The sequence below is a fragment of the Lotus japonicus genome, chromosome 2 (assembly GCF_012489685.1).
Source record: "Lotus japonicus ecotype B-129 chromosome 2, LjGifu_v1.2".
Taxonomy (NCBI): domain Eukaryota; kingdom Viridiplantae; phylum Streptophyta; class Magnoliopsida; order Fabales; family Fabaceae; genus Lotus; species Lotus japonicus.
This window is the reverse complement of record NC_080042.1, coordinates 52,904,345-52,919,721: the sequence shown is the minus strand read 5'-3', so window position 1 is coordinate 52,919,721 and position 15,377 is coordinate 52,904,345. Positions and strand designations below refer to the sequence as shown.

General features: G+C 38.2%; 1 protein-coding gene across 1 annotated transcript; it reads right to left on the bottom strand.

The window, feature by feature from the left end:
- Positions 1-4,292: 4,292 nt before the first annotated feature.
- On the bottom strand, positions 4,293-6,999 carry LOC130738315 (1-aminocyclopropane-1-carboxylate oxidase homolog 1-like). Its single transcript, XM_057590287.1, has 3 exons — positions 6,394-6,999; positions 5,183-5,504; positions 4,293-4,739 (listed from the first exon to the last, which is right to left on the bottom strand). Exons 1-3 carry the CDS (start codon positions 6,918-6,920, stop codon positions 4,485-4,487), a joined length of 1,104 nt encoding a protein of 367 aa, XP_057446270.1. The 5' UTR covers positions 6,921-6,999; the 3' UTR covers positions 4,293-4,484.
- Between the last annotated feature and the right edge of the window lie 8,378 nt (positions 7,000-15,377).

Below are 15,377 nucleotides of genomic sequence, written 5' to 3'. Positions count from 1 at the left end.
CTGGAGCGTATAAAGGCCCATGGAGACTAGACGAAGCCGAAATGTGATAGATTTTGGTTTAAGGTTTAGCCCCACTATAAAAGGCTAGACCCTTCATTGAATAAGACAAGTTCTCTAATTTACTCTTGCATTGATTGTCTTGATGGCCGAAACTCTAAGGCTCAAAACCTAGATCTGCGGCTCAAATCCCTAGATTGGAGGTCTTGACCTTTCGATTGAAGGCTCGATCTGCGATCGTCTCAACCTTTCGATTGTCCTGACCTCAACAAATATACATGCATGAATGCATTAGTTAGCCACACAACAAAATGTTCTCACAAGGATATGCGTCTCTAGTTAACATTTATTGTCTCTAGAGTACTCTTAAACAACGTCGGGTTCCCAAACAATTTGCTTAACAAGCAAGGAGTTCCTCCTGCACCCAAGTGGCCTCTCGCACCACAGTACTCCATCTTCTTGATGACTGAACTTAGTTCTCTTTCTCTTCTCATAAAAGTGTTATCACTTGGGTTAAATCTTGAACATTAGTAGATCAACTAGAAAATTGTGCTTATGTTCTGTTGGATTATGCTAACTTGAACTAATGTAGTTTACGCGATTGCAGAGTGTGGGAAGAACTAGGTTATGTCATGTGATGACAGGGTTTTTGAGAAGAATTATGGGCAGGCTCTGACAAGAGGTCTGAGCCATAGCCGTGTTGGGGTTCAAGAATTTTTCCCGGGAATGACACTTAGGGGTTATTGGGAACTTTTGACTAGTTAGGGTTCTGAAATAAAAAGATAAATGAAACCTCAATTTTATTAATCAATTCCATAATGAACTAACTCAAAAGGGAACGTTTTAAGTAATAATGAGAACCTCTTTGTAGAAGACTTAGGAGTTGTAAATGAATTGAGAAAAACAAGAAAATTCGACGATCCCAGTGTTGAGGAAGAACTGAATGCGGGTAGCACCTTTTTGCTCGTTGAACAGTTGTTTGACTATCCAAAGCATGAGCCTGAGTGACTGGAAAAGTCACTAAGTGCGGTTAGTACTCTGGCTTTTGAAGCTTTTGTCGATGAATTGACGTTTACCTTCGAGTGTTTCTTTGAGACAACTTTTAACTAGACACTTTGTGTTGTGAGGACGATACATTGTTTGGCTAATCATATTGCACCATGCACACATTTTGAGGTCAAATGTGATGGGATGTCGAGCCACGGTGAAGCCGTAAACAGTCATAAGATCGGGTTTTCACATAAGGAGAACACCAAAAGTGTTTCTTCGGCATAGCTAGCGGAAATGGTTAAACCAGGAGGGTTAGGACTGATTTGACTATGTCAGGGACAGTAAGCGACACCCAAGCGGAAATGGTTAAACACAAGGCCAGTGTTAGGACTGACTCGATGGTGCCCAACCCATACTTCCCGGAGCATCTTTTTAGCAAAACATTGCACTTCATACCATGGACCTAACTATATTGATGGTTTGATATTGATGAATATTGTTAACTTCAACATGATGACAATAATTATATGCTTATGATAAGCCTTGTAGAACCTATGTATTTATCCCCTTTATCTTGTACCTGTTGTTTGTAATATACTTTATTATGTGAGTTGACCTTCATACCTTCCTTGTTAGTATGTTTGTGTTTGGGCGGTCGGCAAACTGCCAGATGATTCTGGGCAGCTGGTTCGAGACGGTCCGCCACACGGGGCGGATTCGATACGAGATGCTTGATAGGCTCGACCCAACTACTTGTTTGATCGACCTCGTTGGTCACCGAGCATAGTACACGGGGAGAGTCGTTGAGGACAGAGTGGACGAGCATGGACACTTGACTCGAGGGATCTTACGAAGGATTACACTTAGCTACCACCTTCCGCCTTTAGTTCGTAGTGGACCTGGCACTGGACAGCGGCCTCCTACACCACCCCTTTCTTCTAGCGACGAGGAGGATCCTTATGAGGACCTTTCTACCCTTGGTGCACCTCACGAACAAACCCCTCAGGCCGTCGTCGACCCAGCATACATTCCTTCCACCTCGAAGGTCGTAGAGCCGAAGAGGGAGCCAGTTGTCGCATCTTCCTCTCGGGCCGCTTCTTCACGTGGCTATCGCGTGGCTCCCTTGGTATGCGTGGAGGAGAGGTTGGTTCGGTCAGAGGTGGTGGATGTGGAGACTGTTGTGGCTAAGGCCCAGTTCTGAGTGGCGAGATACGAGGTCGTAGACTTGGACACATACGTGATTACTGTGGAGGACTCTGACATAGAGTATGATTACACCAGTGAGGAGGAGGAGGAGGAGGAGGAGGATTGGGAGACCCGATTCTTTGAGTGATTGGGTAGGTGCTTTTGGTCGTAGCTCTGATCAGTCGTGTCTGTATTTTGGGGCAGGGTAGGTCCCCGACATATGACTTTTTGTGTGGTTCTCTGTCGTGGGAATTATAGGGAGTAGTCGAACGTAGGAGGTCTTGAGGAGGCCGTTTTGGGCTGACTTCTCACTTTTGAGGACTTGTACATATTGCCTTCGAGCTTATTCTTTGTCACTTTCTGCTACTTATGGTTACACCGGGGCTGTATATATATATTGTACATTAGTTTATGTTGTGCAATCTTGAGTTCAGTCTTTTATTTTTAAAAGAAAAGAAAACGAAAAAAAAAAAATTTACCTGCATTTTCCACTTATTTTATTAATGGTTTCTAAAGGGACCCTCGAGAAATCGGGGCGTTACAATTTTCAGGTTATTTCTATGGTTAAAAACTCAATCAAACTTCCATACAAGGTCTAGCTTGAATTAACTAAATTCTCAAGTTTAAAATCATACATCAATATTAGTATTTTTTGAAAGCTTAAGGCATGCATATTCCTCTCTTACAAAGTTTATAGCATAAGGCCAAACTTGGCAAAACCTCTAAAACAAAAATTTTGTGGCTTTCCAAAATTGATTCCATACAAGTTAATTTAAAGACCATATAAACATTTAATGTGAAAGCACTTAGCCTAAAAAATGCCACAACTCTAAAATCAACTCACAAAGTTTCAAAGCTTTGGGGTTTTTCCCTATTTCATGCATTACTCAATAAAACAACAAAGATCCATGGTTCAAAAGCATAAATAGCCATAGAAATACACTCCCAACCCCATAAACTCAAAGCTTGGGGGACAACTTACCTCAACACAAGCAAAAACCCGAGAAAAAGGAGATAAAGAAGGAGATGGAAGAAGGACGGGTGGAGGTTTGGAAGCTCCAAGCAAGAGATCCAAGAAAACTCCTCCACCAAGCTTTAAGAATCACCAAAAAGACCCAAGAACTCAAGAAGAAAAAGATGAATACAAGATTTTTCTCTTCTCATATCTCTAAACCCGCGTCTTCTCTCTCTCTCTCTATATATCGTGTGATTGAGAGGCTGGCTTTAAGCTCTCTTGATGACCACATGTTTTGGACATGTGTCCCTCCATAGGAGGTTTACATGTGTCCATGTGGGTCCCTCTTCCAAAGAAAATACCTTTCGGGACACAAATATTTCGGAGCAACTTGCTCCAAGACAGGTCGGTACACTTTCGACATGAAATTTTTCCCTGACAGAGGATTTTTTTATTTTTTAACTAATTCCTTTTCTTAACTAGAATAGTTTTGTGATTCCCGGATTTTCGAATCGGGATCTCGAATTTGTCCGTTCGTGGCACAGAAGTCATCTACTGGATATTTTCAATCGATGAGAAAAACCTTCCTCGGGTTTCTGAAGCTAAACCCTATCGATATTAAAGTCAAAAGTTCTGGAATTAAACATGCATTCTCAAACATAACACCACAAGGTCTTATTCCTGCTATGATTAAGAATCGGTGCTTAATTATTAATTTTACGGCGAGAGGTCGCCTTTCGAATATTCTGAATATTTATCAGGCTATGAGTACGATTCCAAACTTAGCATTTAAAGTGGCTACAACTTTATATATAGATATATAAGGCTTTTACATGTTTCACTTGCAAGTTACACTTCTTACAACACCCTTATGCCGGCCTCAGGTATGTCTGATTGCAACTCATAATCTTGGTTGAATGAGTCCGAGAGTTTATTGTGCATGTAATAACTTACTTTATTTGCAAACTATATACATAAAGTCTCTGCATAATCATTTAGACTTTTCTTATTGTTGAAAATTTGTTGTTAGTTAAGCTCTAAGCTTAACATTCTCATTCCGGTTTGATATTGTGTCCTACAGGTTATTTAGGCAAAATATCTCATGTTTAGTTATGGGAGTTGAAATAAACATTTAACTTGGGTAAGGTTACGTAGTCATGCTATATTGTTTAGTAAGCTACATGTTGAATCAGATTTTCATAGTTGTTCTGTTCTGTATTCTTTGATAAACGACATGATATTAAGTCATGAAACTACCCAAATACTTGCAAGTTTCAAGTAGATACATACATTAATCAATAGCTTTAAATCCTATGCACCTACATATCAGACATATATTCATGCTCAACTTTTTATTTCACATCTTGAAAGGCTCCAAGGAAGAAATTCCATCAAGGCCTTTTTCAATACGATGTGCTATGATGTCTTTTATAGTAGCGTCCCTGTAGATTGGTGGGTTTTCTTCCGATAACAATTCCTTTATTGGACCAATAACCTTTGACATTCCCTGTGATGATATGTTTACAAAGAAGCTTGCTATGGAAATTCTAGGGCCGACATGCCTTGATAAAACCCGGTGATAAACACTGCTGAACTGGTCATTTGTTATAAGCTGCACCAATAAAAGGGGGATTGATAGATATACTCATCAAAAGTTGTATATGTGAGCGTTTATTTTATATTTGCAAAATCGTAACATTTGATAGCAGCAGAAATTTGACATAACATTTTTATGACATTCTAACTGGGTAAATGTTACTAACTAGTAACTATATAGAAGTGCTGAAAATATTTAAGGTCACCTTTGTTGCATCATGCCTATAAAAAGTTTCTGATTTTTTGTTATTGGTCATGATAATTTTTTGCTTAGAACATCTATTAACCGCAGGGCTTTGACGAAAATATCAACAGAAGATATGGATTGGCAACCCTATTTCCATGTGTAGTTCTTTTCTAAGTTTGTGTTGTTAGTTGTTATAAAGAAAACAAGCACAACTAGGATTATCACAGGAAGTATGGTAATATGATTATCATGCAATTGTTTACTGTACTTACCTGCAGGAGATCCCCAATGTTTACCACAAGAGAACCATGGACTGGAGGAACATCAACCCATTGATTCTGATGAAGAACTTGAAGACCACCCATCTGATCTTGCAGAAGTATTGTCATGAAGTCAGTATCAGAATGCTTCGAAGCGCCAATAGTTAATTCGGGTTCAGGGCATGTGGGATAGTAGTGACCCAAAATAAATTGTCCTTCAGCAGAGTCCATTTCATTAAGGTAAGAAGGATTAAGGCCAAGAGCCTCTGAGAACAGCTCAAAGATGGTAAAGCCCAACGCCCTTACTTTCGTTGAATATTCAATCACAATGTCTCTGCAAATGCATAATCATTTTATCAAAGAAAAAAATAAATGGTCCAAATTTGATTTTGTTAGCACTCTGCAACTGAACTCCACAAGTGACATTGACTTCAAGCCATGTAACTAGTATGAAATATTAGAAAGTTGGATGCACATTCCTGCATTATTAGAATTGCTGTGAAGCACGGGTACTTTCAAATTGGCTACGCACCCGCACCGGGTACGTACCGGGTACCGGTACTCCGTGGGTACGCCATGGGTACTTCGAAACCATGTGTTTTTTTTTTACAAGCTTTACCGTGTGTTTGAATTGTTATTATATGCAAGATATATGAATATTGAGAGATTTGATATGTAATTAATAATATTATGTAACATAGATTATTTGATATCTATTTTTTTACTTCACTATATATATATTTATATATATTTTTAATATATATATTAACGTACCTATAACGTACCCGTACCTAGGATTTTCTAAAAATGTCGTACCTCGTACCCGGTACCGTACCCGTACCCGGTACCGCACCCGTACCTGTGCATCCTAGTAGAATTGTTATTTTGCTTATATGAAGCAAATATGAGATAAAAGAACAGTTCCAAAGCAAGTCTGTATACAATTTTTATTTTAAATTTAAGCCTGTGTCATGTAAAGATATGAAATACAAGGAAGTTTGCATATTCAAGAGTAACTGTTTAGCTTATATATATATAAAACTGCCAAGTTGGGGTGCTTTTGATTAGCTTGGTGAGAGTTTTTCTATTTTTTATTTTTATTTTACTAATAATACCCTTATACGAAAGATTTCTTGATGTTGTTTTCTACTTTTCACTATTATTAGTATGTACTTTAGAGCATGTGCATTGTGTTAGTGCCAAAATAGCAATAACAACATTACCTGCATACTTGTGGTATTTCTTCTGAGCTGGGAGGATCTGGATATACATTAAATGAAATTGTGTCCCTCCAGTTAGCAGCAGGGTCCGTGAAAAGGGTACTATTAGACATATATCTGACCTTCTTATTTTGATCCCGGGAGTAAAAGGGTTTCCTTGCATCAGCATCTTGTTCATGAAACCTGCGGATTCCGCTAATCATCTCATCCAAAACACCAACTGGAATACCATGATTGATCACCTGGAAAAATCCCCACTTCTTGCATGCACTCTGGATCTGGCCAACCACTTCAACATGCCTATCTTGAAGATCAATGATTGGGATGCTGAAGTTGGAATCACTTGGTGAGTTCTCAGTTTCAGGGGGATCTAACTTGGGAGAGTGAAACATGCGTGGGATCTTCATGACCCCAGAATCTAAGAGACCTTTTACACCCAGTTTTGTGTCATCAAAGGCTTTTACTTCAGCTTTTCTGTCATATCTGGAATCCTTGCCTGCCTCTAACTCGTTTGTGCCTGTGCCCACCATACTGGTAGAGTAGCAAAAAACAAAGTGCACCAGATCTAAAACCAATTATGATGATGCTAAGGTAGTGGTTGACAAATATGTGAACGAAATTAAGTGATTACTCTTCAATTAATGGATTTTATTTCTTAAAATATTAACTTTTTTTTTGAAAATTAAAATGTTAACTTTTAATCCTGAAGAAAATGATTAAATGTTTATTATTAGTCTTTTGAAAAAGAAAAGAAAAAGGCACGATTAGTGTTTTATACTTTATTCCATGATTGGGCAGCCTAGTTTGACTATGCAGTATGCCCGTTTGTTTGTACTTTGGCTTCCAGTAATTTCTTGTGCTTTATCTCTATAGTGTTTCTGATATCTTGTCTGGCTTGTTATAAATAATGTTTTTTTTTTACATCAGAAAGATAAATTATTGATCTCTGGACTTTTTCCATCCTAATTTATTTGTTCCATAGCTCTAACTGTTAGACCCGGATTTTCAGAACAAGTTAATTTCCGACTCACGCGTGGAATCAGTGTAAGCGTGACAGGAGTTTGATATTTGAGAAAGATTAATGAAGAAGAAAGTTCAGGAATTGCTCGAGGAATGTTGCGTTGTTGCTTTCGGAGCTAGTGCGAGTCGTCTGCACACCTGCCTTATGGCGAGCGTGTCCAGAATAGGCTAATTTCGCTTTTAAAACAATGTTTAGGCGATATTTCGAATTCTTGGAAAATTTAAAGATTCTCTTTATTTTTCCTTCGACCAGCGTTTCATTTCGGAACTCTGGACTGTACGCACGATAGTATTTACTTTTCGGAAGTTCGCCGACGCTAATTTCTTTGCTTCAAAACCCTATTTTCGAGCAATGGATGAAGACTTTTTCAATTCGGGACTTCTAACGAAGTTTCCGTTCGCGTTGCCCGATTTGTTTCGACGTTTCCAATCTTTCTTCAGTAGGAAGTTTTGTCGTTTGAGCATCACAGCAAAAAGTAGTTTTTCGGGACAGACTAACTTACACCGCTTTTGGCGTTTTGGATATCGTTTTTCCCAAATCCTAGATATTTGTTTTGAATTCTGGAATTCTGACGCCAGAATCTCTCTTAGAATTCCTCGGTGATCGTGCTGCAAAAATCAGAATCGCGAAATTTTCATTTTCCCGCGATTTCGCCTGCCTATAAATAGCTCAAAAAGCAAAAATTCCTTCATTTTCTTCCTATTGTGGCCGAATTTCGTGGAGAGCAAGGGGGGAGGATATTTTCGCGAAACCTTGACCAATCTTCGTGCAGTTCGTCCCTACTTCTAGGTATCGAGGTAACAATCATGAATCTTACCTCTGATTTCTGTTTCTGCTGAGTTTCTGAAGTCGTTTCTGTGCTCACAGTTTTGAGCTTTTTCTAAAATTGTCTGATTTCTTCGATTTCTTGCTTGGGTTATGTTCTCTATGTTCCCATGAGCCTAAAACCTCTGTCAGTAAACTCTGATTGTGATCCAGTTGACAGGGATCTGAAAAACTGTTTCAAAACTTTTTTGTCTCACATTTCGAAACTTTATTGTCGAAAAGTCATAATCTGACTTCGTGCCTTTAGGATTTGTTGTCACGGATGTCATGAGGATCGTTGCTGTCAAATTTGTTTTCAGAACTGATAACTTTGAAGTTTTGAGCCTTTATTTTGGACCATAATGCCCCTGGATAGTCGTATTTCGACCCGATTGTCCGAAAATTGTTCCGATAGTTTCTTTACCTTAGTTTTACCCTAAAACTACCTTGTGAATTGATTTGATCGAAGAAAAGGAGCCGAAGCCCTTTTTCCTTTAGGGCCGTGGGCTATTTCCTTTAGGGGGGAGTTTTTCGTTTTCGAAAACTTGTCTTTTCGTACCCGGATGTCGTATTCTGAAGCTTTAATGCTTTGTCTATCGTTTATGTATTGTATTGCGATCGAACTAATCGATTTTGTGTGGATTCTGCTTTGTTTTTCCTCCGAGGTTCAGTTGAAGGAACTTTGGAAGTTTCAAGGCATTCCTGTGAAGGAGATTTGATTTGCGAAGCTGGATTAGCTCGAGGTTAGGGAAACTTGCTTTATTTAGCTATGATTGCATGATAGGCGTCGATAAATTCGACCTATGCTTTATCTGATGTTGTATATGATGATGGTTTATTGTTATGAATGTTTTCATAGCTTATGATGTTGATGTTGTGTTGGATTGAGCGTTTTGACGCAACTTCGGAGTGGAGATTCATTGATCTGGTGATCTTTGATATTTCGGGTTGGATGAACAACCCTAGGCAAGTTCAGACGAGGGGTTTGAGACTTAGCCATTTGTTGGTATTCGTTGGTTTACTTAGACTTTCCCCGGGAAACTTCTTTTGGATGGTTGGTTTTCGGAAAACCTAGAATGAATAGAATTTTGAAAACTAGAGACTTTGGGAGACTTAGACTTTGAGAAATAAACTCATAACCTGACTAATTCAATTCGAAACGTTTTTACTAAACGAATAATCATAGGAGAACTAAAGGGGAAAATATTTACGGAAGACGGGGAAAAGTCGACCTTTGTTGTGGGTTTGGAGAGTTATTGGAATTGGGGAAAGCCACTAAGGTGAGCTATGGTGATGATTGAAAGTCACCGAGTACTCTAGTACTCTTGGGAGTGTTGTTCGAGTCGTGTTGTATTGACCGACACTGACTTTGGCTTTGATTTTGGGTTATCTTGTTGTTGGAGCCGTGTTGTATTGACCGACACTTAGTGCTCTTGTTGGTTGAGCTGTGTTGTATTGACCGACACTAGACCCTTGTGTAATCATGTTGATGGAGTTGTGTTGTATTGACCGACACTTACTCCGAGTTGTGTTGTATTGACCGACACTAACTCATGGGTTTGTTGAGATTGGGTTGTGAGCTAAACACTTTCGTGGTAAGGGCGATTCGTTGTTTGGCTAACCATATTGCATCAATCGGGTGAATAACGGGAATGGTTCACCTGTGCATATCATGGTGAATAACGGGAATGGTTCACCTTGCATAAATGATGAATAACGGGAATGGTTCATCATATGGTGAATAACGGGAATGGTTCACCAAGGATGAATAACGGGAATGGTTCATCCAGGATGGATTTCATCCAGGATGGATAACGGGAATGGTCCATCCATAGTGAAGAACGGGAATGCTTCACTTGTGGCGAACGGGAACGCGTCACAAATCCGGATTCATATTGTGCATTTCACGCATACATTCATGCTGACTTAGATTGTGTGCTGGTTGTTTATTGAAGCAATATTAGAGCCATAACATGCTAGGATTGTGTATATATGTATATATCAACATATATCTATACCCCATATCACATGTTGAGTGTATATCTACGTATTTCTGTGAGTTGACCCTAGCGCCTTGGCTTTGTTTGTATGTTTGTGTTTGGGCGGTCGGCCTGCTGCCAGATGTCGACGGTGGATTGGTTTTCGATGGTCTCTCCCTCGGGGGGGATCAGGTTTGAGTTGGAGGACCGTACTGACGAGCGTGGATGTCTGACGAAAGGAGTTTTACGACGCATGGAGCTGAGCTTCAACTTGCCGTCTTCAGTTCGCTGTGGACTCGGTTATGTGAGCAGTGAAGGGAGGGTAGGTTTAGGCAGGCGTCATATTTTGTGTAGAGCTCTGATTCGTCTTACTTTTGGGACAGGGTAGGTTTCCGACGCATGGCTTTTGTGTGGTTCTCTTACTGAGGGATCACAGTGAGTCAGTCGGACCATAGGGGTCTTTGCTTAGGCCATTTTGAGGCCGACTTTCTCCTAGTGGGTTGTAATTATAAACTTTCACACTTAAACTTCTGGGTCTGTATATATTTGCCTGCGGGCTTACTACCTTGGGAGTCACTGCGAGTGCGCGTGACGTGTAAGTACAGCTGAGGCTGTACATGTTTATATTTGATGTATATTGGTTAGTTTAGTGGTTGGGTTTTGGCTTTACTTCCTTATCGCTTTGATTTAAAGGAATAAAAAAAAAGTACCTGTTTTCCGCGTAAAGTTTATTCTTGGTTACTAAAGTGACACCTGGAAATCGGGGTGTTACACTAACAATTTGAGCTATCATTCAGAAATAATATAAATCATGTTTTAGTTTTATCAATCTCCGCTACGTTGACATAAAAAAAAGCAACTTATCTTTTTTTTTTTTGAACATAAAAAAGCAACTTATCTTTGAATGGGATTTTATGTATTAAGGGAATTTTGAATAAACAGTAATAAGTTGTAGAAGCCAGAAAAGTTATATTTAATTTTTAAAGCATTCCTTAAGAAATCAATAAGTGGAATTTTTTTATTGGAAGCGAAAACATTCAATGTATTATCATTCCAATACAAAAATTATACTTTTTATACTCACCAGTTACCACTAGTTAGAATCTCACTTCATTATTGGTGTCACAACTGAGAAGGTGACATATGTCAACTCCTTGCAAAATAAACAACCTGCTCACACCGATAACATCCCGCTAAACCATGCTTGCACTTTCCGATGTGTGTCTTTCATATGTGGCACATGTTGGAAACTGAATCAGAAGACGTATGATACTACAAAGTAACTCGACCATGAGGTGCACTAGTTGTCTAGTGAACCTAATGGGTTTGTTTCTGTTAGCCTCCTTACTATCCACATCGGCCTTGATCAATCTCAACTCTGAAATATCTACCACAGTAGCCCTGGTTGCCACTTGAGACATCGGATCGAGACTTTCTGTGTAAGTCACTAGAACTCTCGCCCTATCTATATTTCCTCGCTCAATAGTCAATGCCCTATCCAAAGTTAGATCATATGTCCGGGCTATGTGCTCTACAATAGCCCTAAACAAGTAACTTTTTATACCATCAACAAATATCTGAACCTGAAGCTACTCAATGGCACCAAAAGTGGCACATATCTTGATAATCTCATAAATTGAATGTTATACACAATCACTGACGTCTGATTGGTCTGCACGATCACATCAAACTCACATGCTCAACTATCTCAAACGCTCTAGGTAAGACATGAGCCAATAACAAATAGGAAAAATCATCTCATAATGGAGGAGAGCTAACTGGCCTCACATAAAGCATAGTCTCATACCATCCCTCGGCTACATCACGTAGACGAGATGTAGGTACCTTTCCCATACGATTGTGAAAACACCCTAAACCTTGAAATTTCTCAGATACTTCATCCAGAAAATCTTGAGAATCCTCCTATACATCTAAGCCACTGAATGTAGCTTAGTGAAAGTTGTTAGTGAAACCTTTATCCCTCTAGGAAAAATGGGTAGCTGCTCTTGTTGAGCCACTTCTTGGCTAGTTTCGGACACAACTTCACATTTTTCCCCTTGCGGTTGGTGTTGCTCCCCAACCATCTCCTAAACCTTGAAGCTCTTGTTAAAAATTTTGTATGTCAGCCGCTATTTGGGCTAAGGTTGGGCCCCCACGCCTAGCTTTGGGAATCTAAACTTCTAGCATCACACTAACTCGCCCACGTTCACCGTCGCGATCACCGCTTCTTGAGGTTCTCCCATGGGGTTTGGGAAAAATCTCATATGGAATTGGCTATCTAGAAGGTCTCTTCTTAGGGGGAATCTCGATTTATGATAAGAACGAAAATAAGACAATTAATATAATTGTGGAAAGATAAAATAAAATTTCACCAATAAATATATATATAAAGGAGATTGATCTTTTGCATTAAATACATAAGCAATAAACTATAAAGTCTCATTGACCAAATTACTAATCAAATGTCACATTTGCCTCAAGGTTGTAGTTATGAAATATTTTAAAAATAAAGTTTTGGAAATATTATAATTTTTTAAATATTATAAAAACTTTACTCTCATTTTAAATAAATATTTTATCAAATTAAAATATTAACTATCAAAATAAATTGAGGTAAACTAGGTACTATTTTCATATGTTAAAATATGAAATTCAAATTAATAAGTAATAAAATAATATTTATTATTTTAAATCTAGTATATATTAGTGATCAAAATTACTGGAAAAAATAATTATGATCAAATTTGAATAAATTTAAATTTATTAAATAATATTTTATGCTATTAAAGTAATACTAATTATAAATTTAACTTTTAAAATTACTTTATTGTTGATAAAAGTATAAAATAAATATTTTCTTATAAATTACTTGATGATATTAAAATTTTATTACTTTATTCGAAATATTTTAAATTCATTTAATTATTTTTCAAATTATTAAATAAATGAATAATTAAAATTACTTCAGTGCTAATGATTGAATGCTAACTATTAAATTTGAGTAATATGAATTATTATTTACACAAAGAGATCATTCTAATATTTTTATGAAAATATCTCAAATGTCAAGAGGTTTCAATCTCACCTGGCGGTTGTAACATCCCGACTTTCGGGTAGTCACAATAGTAACCTATTTCTAAACTAAGTGCGGAAAAAACAAGTATTTTTATTTTCTTTTTAAAACAAGACTTGTCCAAACAAGGACTTAACTCAAAGCTTAAGACATAACCTGATATAACATATATATATATATAGGGGTGAGGCAATATGGGTTGGCGGGACGGGCCCAACCCGCCACTAACCCTCCGAAATGCGGGTTGGGTTCGGCTGGCCCATTTTTGGCAAATAAAAAAAGATGTGTAAAATTCTGGTTCACGCTCAACTGATGTCCTACGCGATGCTGGAACAATAGCTTTGACAATTGCACAACAGTAAAAAAAATTAAAGCATAAAATAAACAAAACACAACACAGAAGTTGTTAACCCAATTCGGTGAAACTTCGCCTACGTCTGGAGGGTTTTCACCCAAAGAAAGGAAATCTACTATCTCAAGATTTAGGAACTACAGACCCTCATGAACACCTAAGCTCATAGTTCTTCTCCTAATATACCTAGTATATTTCGGTGCCCATTAGGGTGGGCAACTTTAAAACCGATCCACCGGTGGACCAATGCTTAAATACCTTTGGACTCAAGATTCTTGGAATATTCTATAAATGGATGGTTATGATTAAATTGATGAACAAAGGGTACAAAAGTAAAATCAACTTCAAACCCTAAAATCAGCTAACTGTTCTCTCCCTCTCTCTTCCCCTCTCTCTCTCTCTCAGCCGCATACTGCTCTCAGTCTGCCTCTCTCAGATCTGTTCTCTCATCTTCCCCTACTTCACTCCATTCCCATCTTTCTCTTCCTCACTCGACCCCCTTATTCCCCTTATTCCCCTTCTTCCTCCGATCTGCTTTTGATCTCATGTCGACGGCCATCTTTCTCACTCCCTTTTCTTCTTCCTTTGGTTTGTCACTCACAAAACCTTCAAATCATAGCGAATCGGTGTTGTTCGTGTCACCAACCCTCATATCAGAGCGGATCTGCAATCGGAACAACCAGATCGAAGAGGTGTTGCGGTCATAACGGAACTGTAAGGAACATGCAAGAAGCCAAACGGATCGGAGGCACCACCACATCTTTTGTAAGCAGTAAATCGGAGAGAATCCAACCCCCTTTCTGTTGTAAAATTAATGATTTCAGTTGTAATGTTCGTGATTTGAGTTGTAAATTTTATGATTTGAGTTGCACGTTTTTTTTTCTCTTCTGTGATGACCTTCCCTTGCAAATGTTGTGATTCTTCTTTAATTAAAATTTATTTTTCTCTTCAAAAAATAATACAAGACCCTTTATCCAAAGCCATGGATCTATAAATGAGAACAAGATGATATCATTTTTTTTTCGAATAACAAGATAACTCTGTTGTTGAAGACTGGGCTCCTAAACATATCAAATACAATTTTTTTAATAACAAGATAAATATTTTGAAGTTAATCAGTCTGCTTAATTGTAATGAAGGCTTGTAACTTGTTAATCGTTATCTCGTTGTTTTATTATTTGATATTTAGATGACAATGAAAGGCTCTTGTAAAATTAATGATGAGATTAATGAGTTGAAAATGGAACATTTCCAGCGCAGTTTTTCCAAAAAAAAAAAGATTAATATGGAATTGATATGATAATCGGGATAAATTAAAAGACAATGGTGGCAGCGGACGGCGGCGGCAGACTGCGGTTGGAGGTGGTGTGAGTTTGGTGGTTTGGGTTCAATGAGGTTTAATGGAGGTTGTTCAATGAATCTGGGCTCATGGAGCTCAACATCTCTATTTTTTATATATTTTTAATTTCTAATATATTATGAATTACCAAAATAGCCATGGTGCACCGATGGACCAGTTTTAAAGTTGTCCACCCTAGTGGGCACCGTATATTTCTACTTAGTATTTCCCCCTAAGTATGAGAGCCCCTCTCACTTTCTCTCAATCACTGCCACAATGATTGGTAAAGAACACAACCTTGCTTTATTGAATCAGTGAGCAAGATTTGTTCACAACAAAACATGGACTAAGACAAATAACAATCCTAAAATACTTGATCTTTTCTCTCTGTTCTTCAGTGGGTCTTCACATTTTAGGTC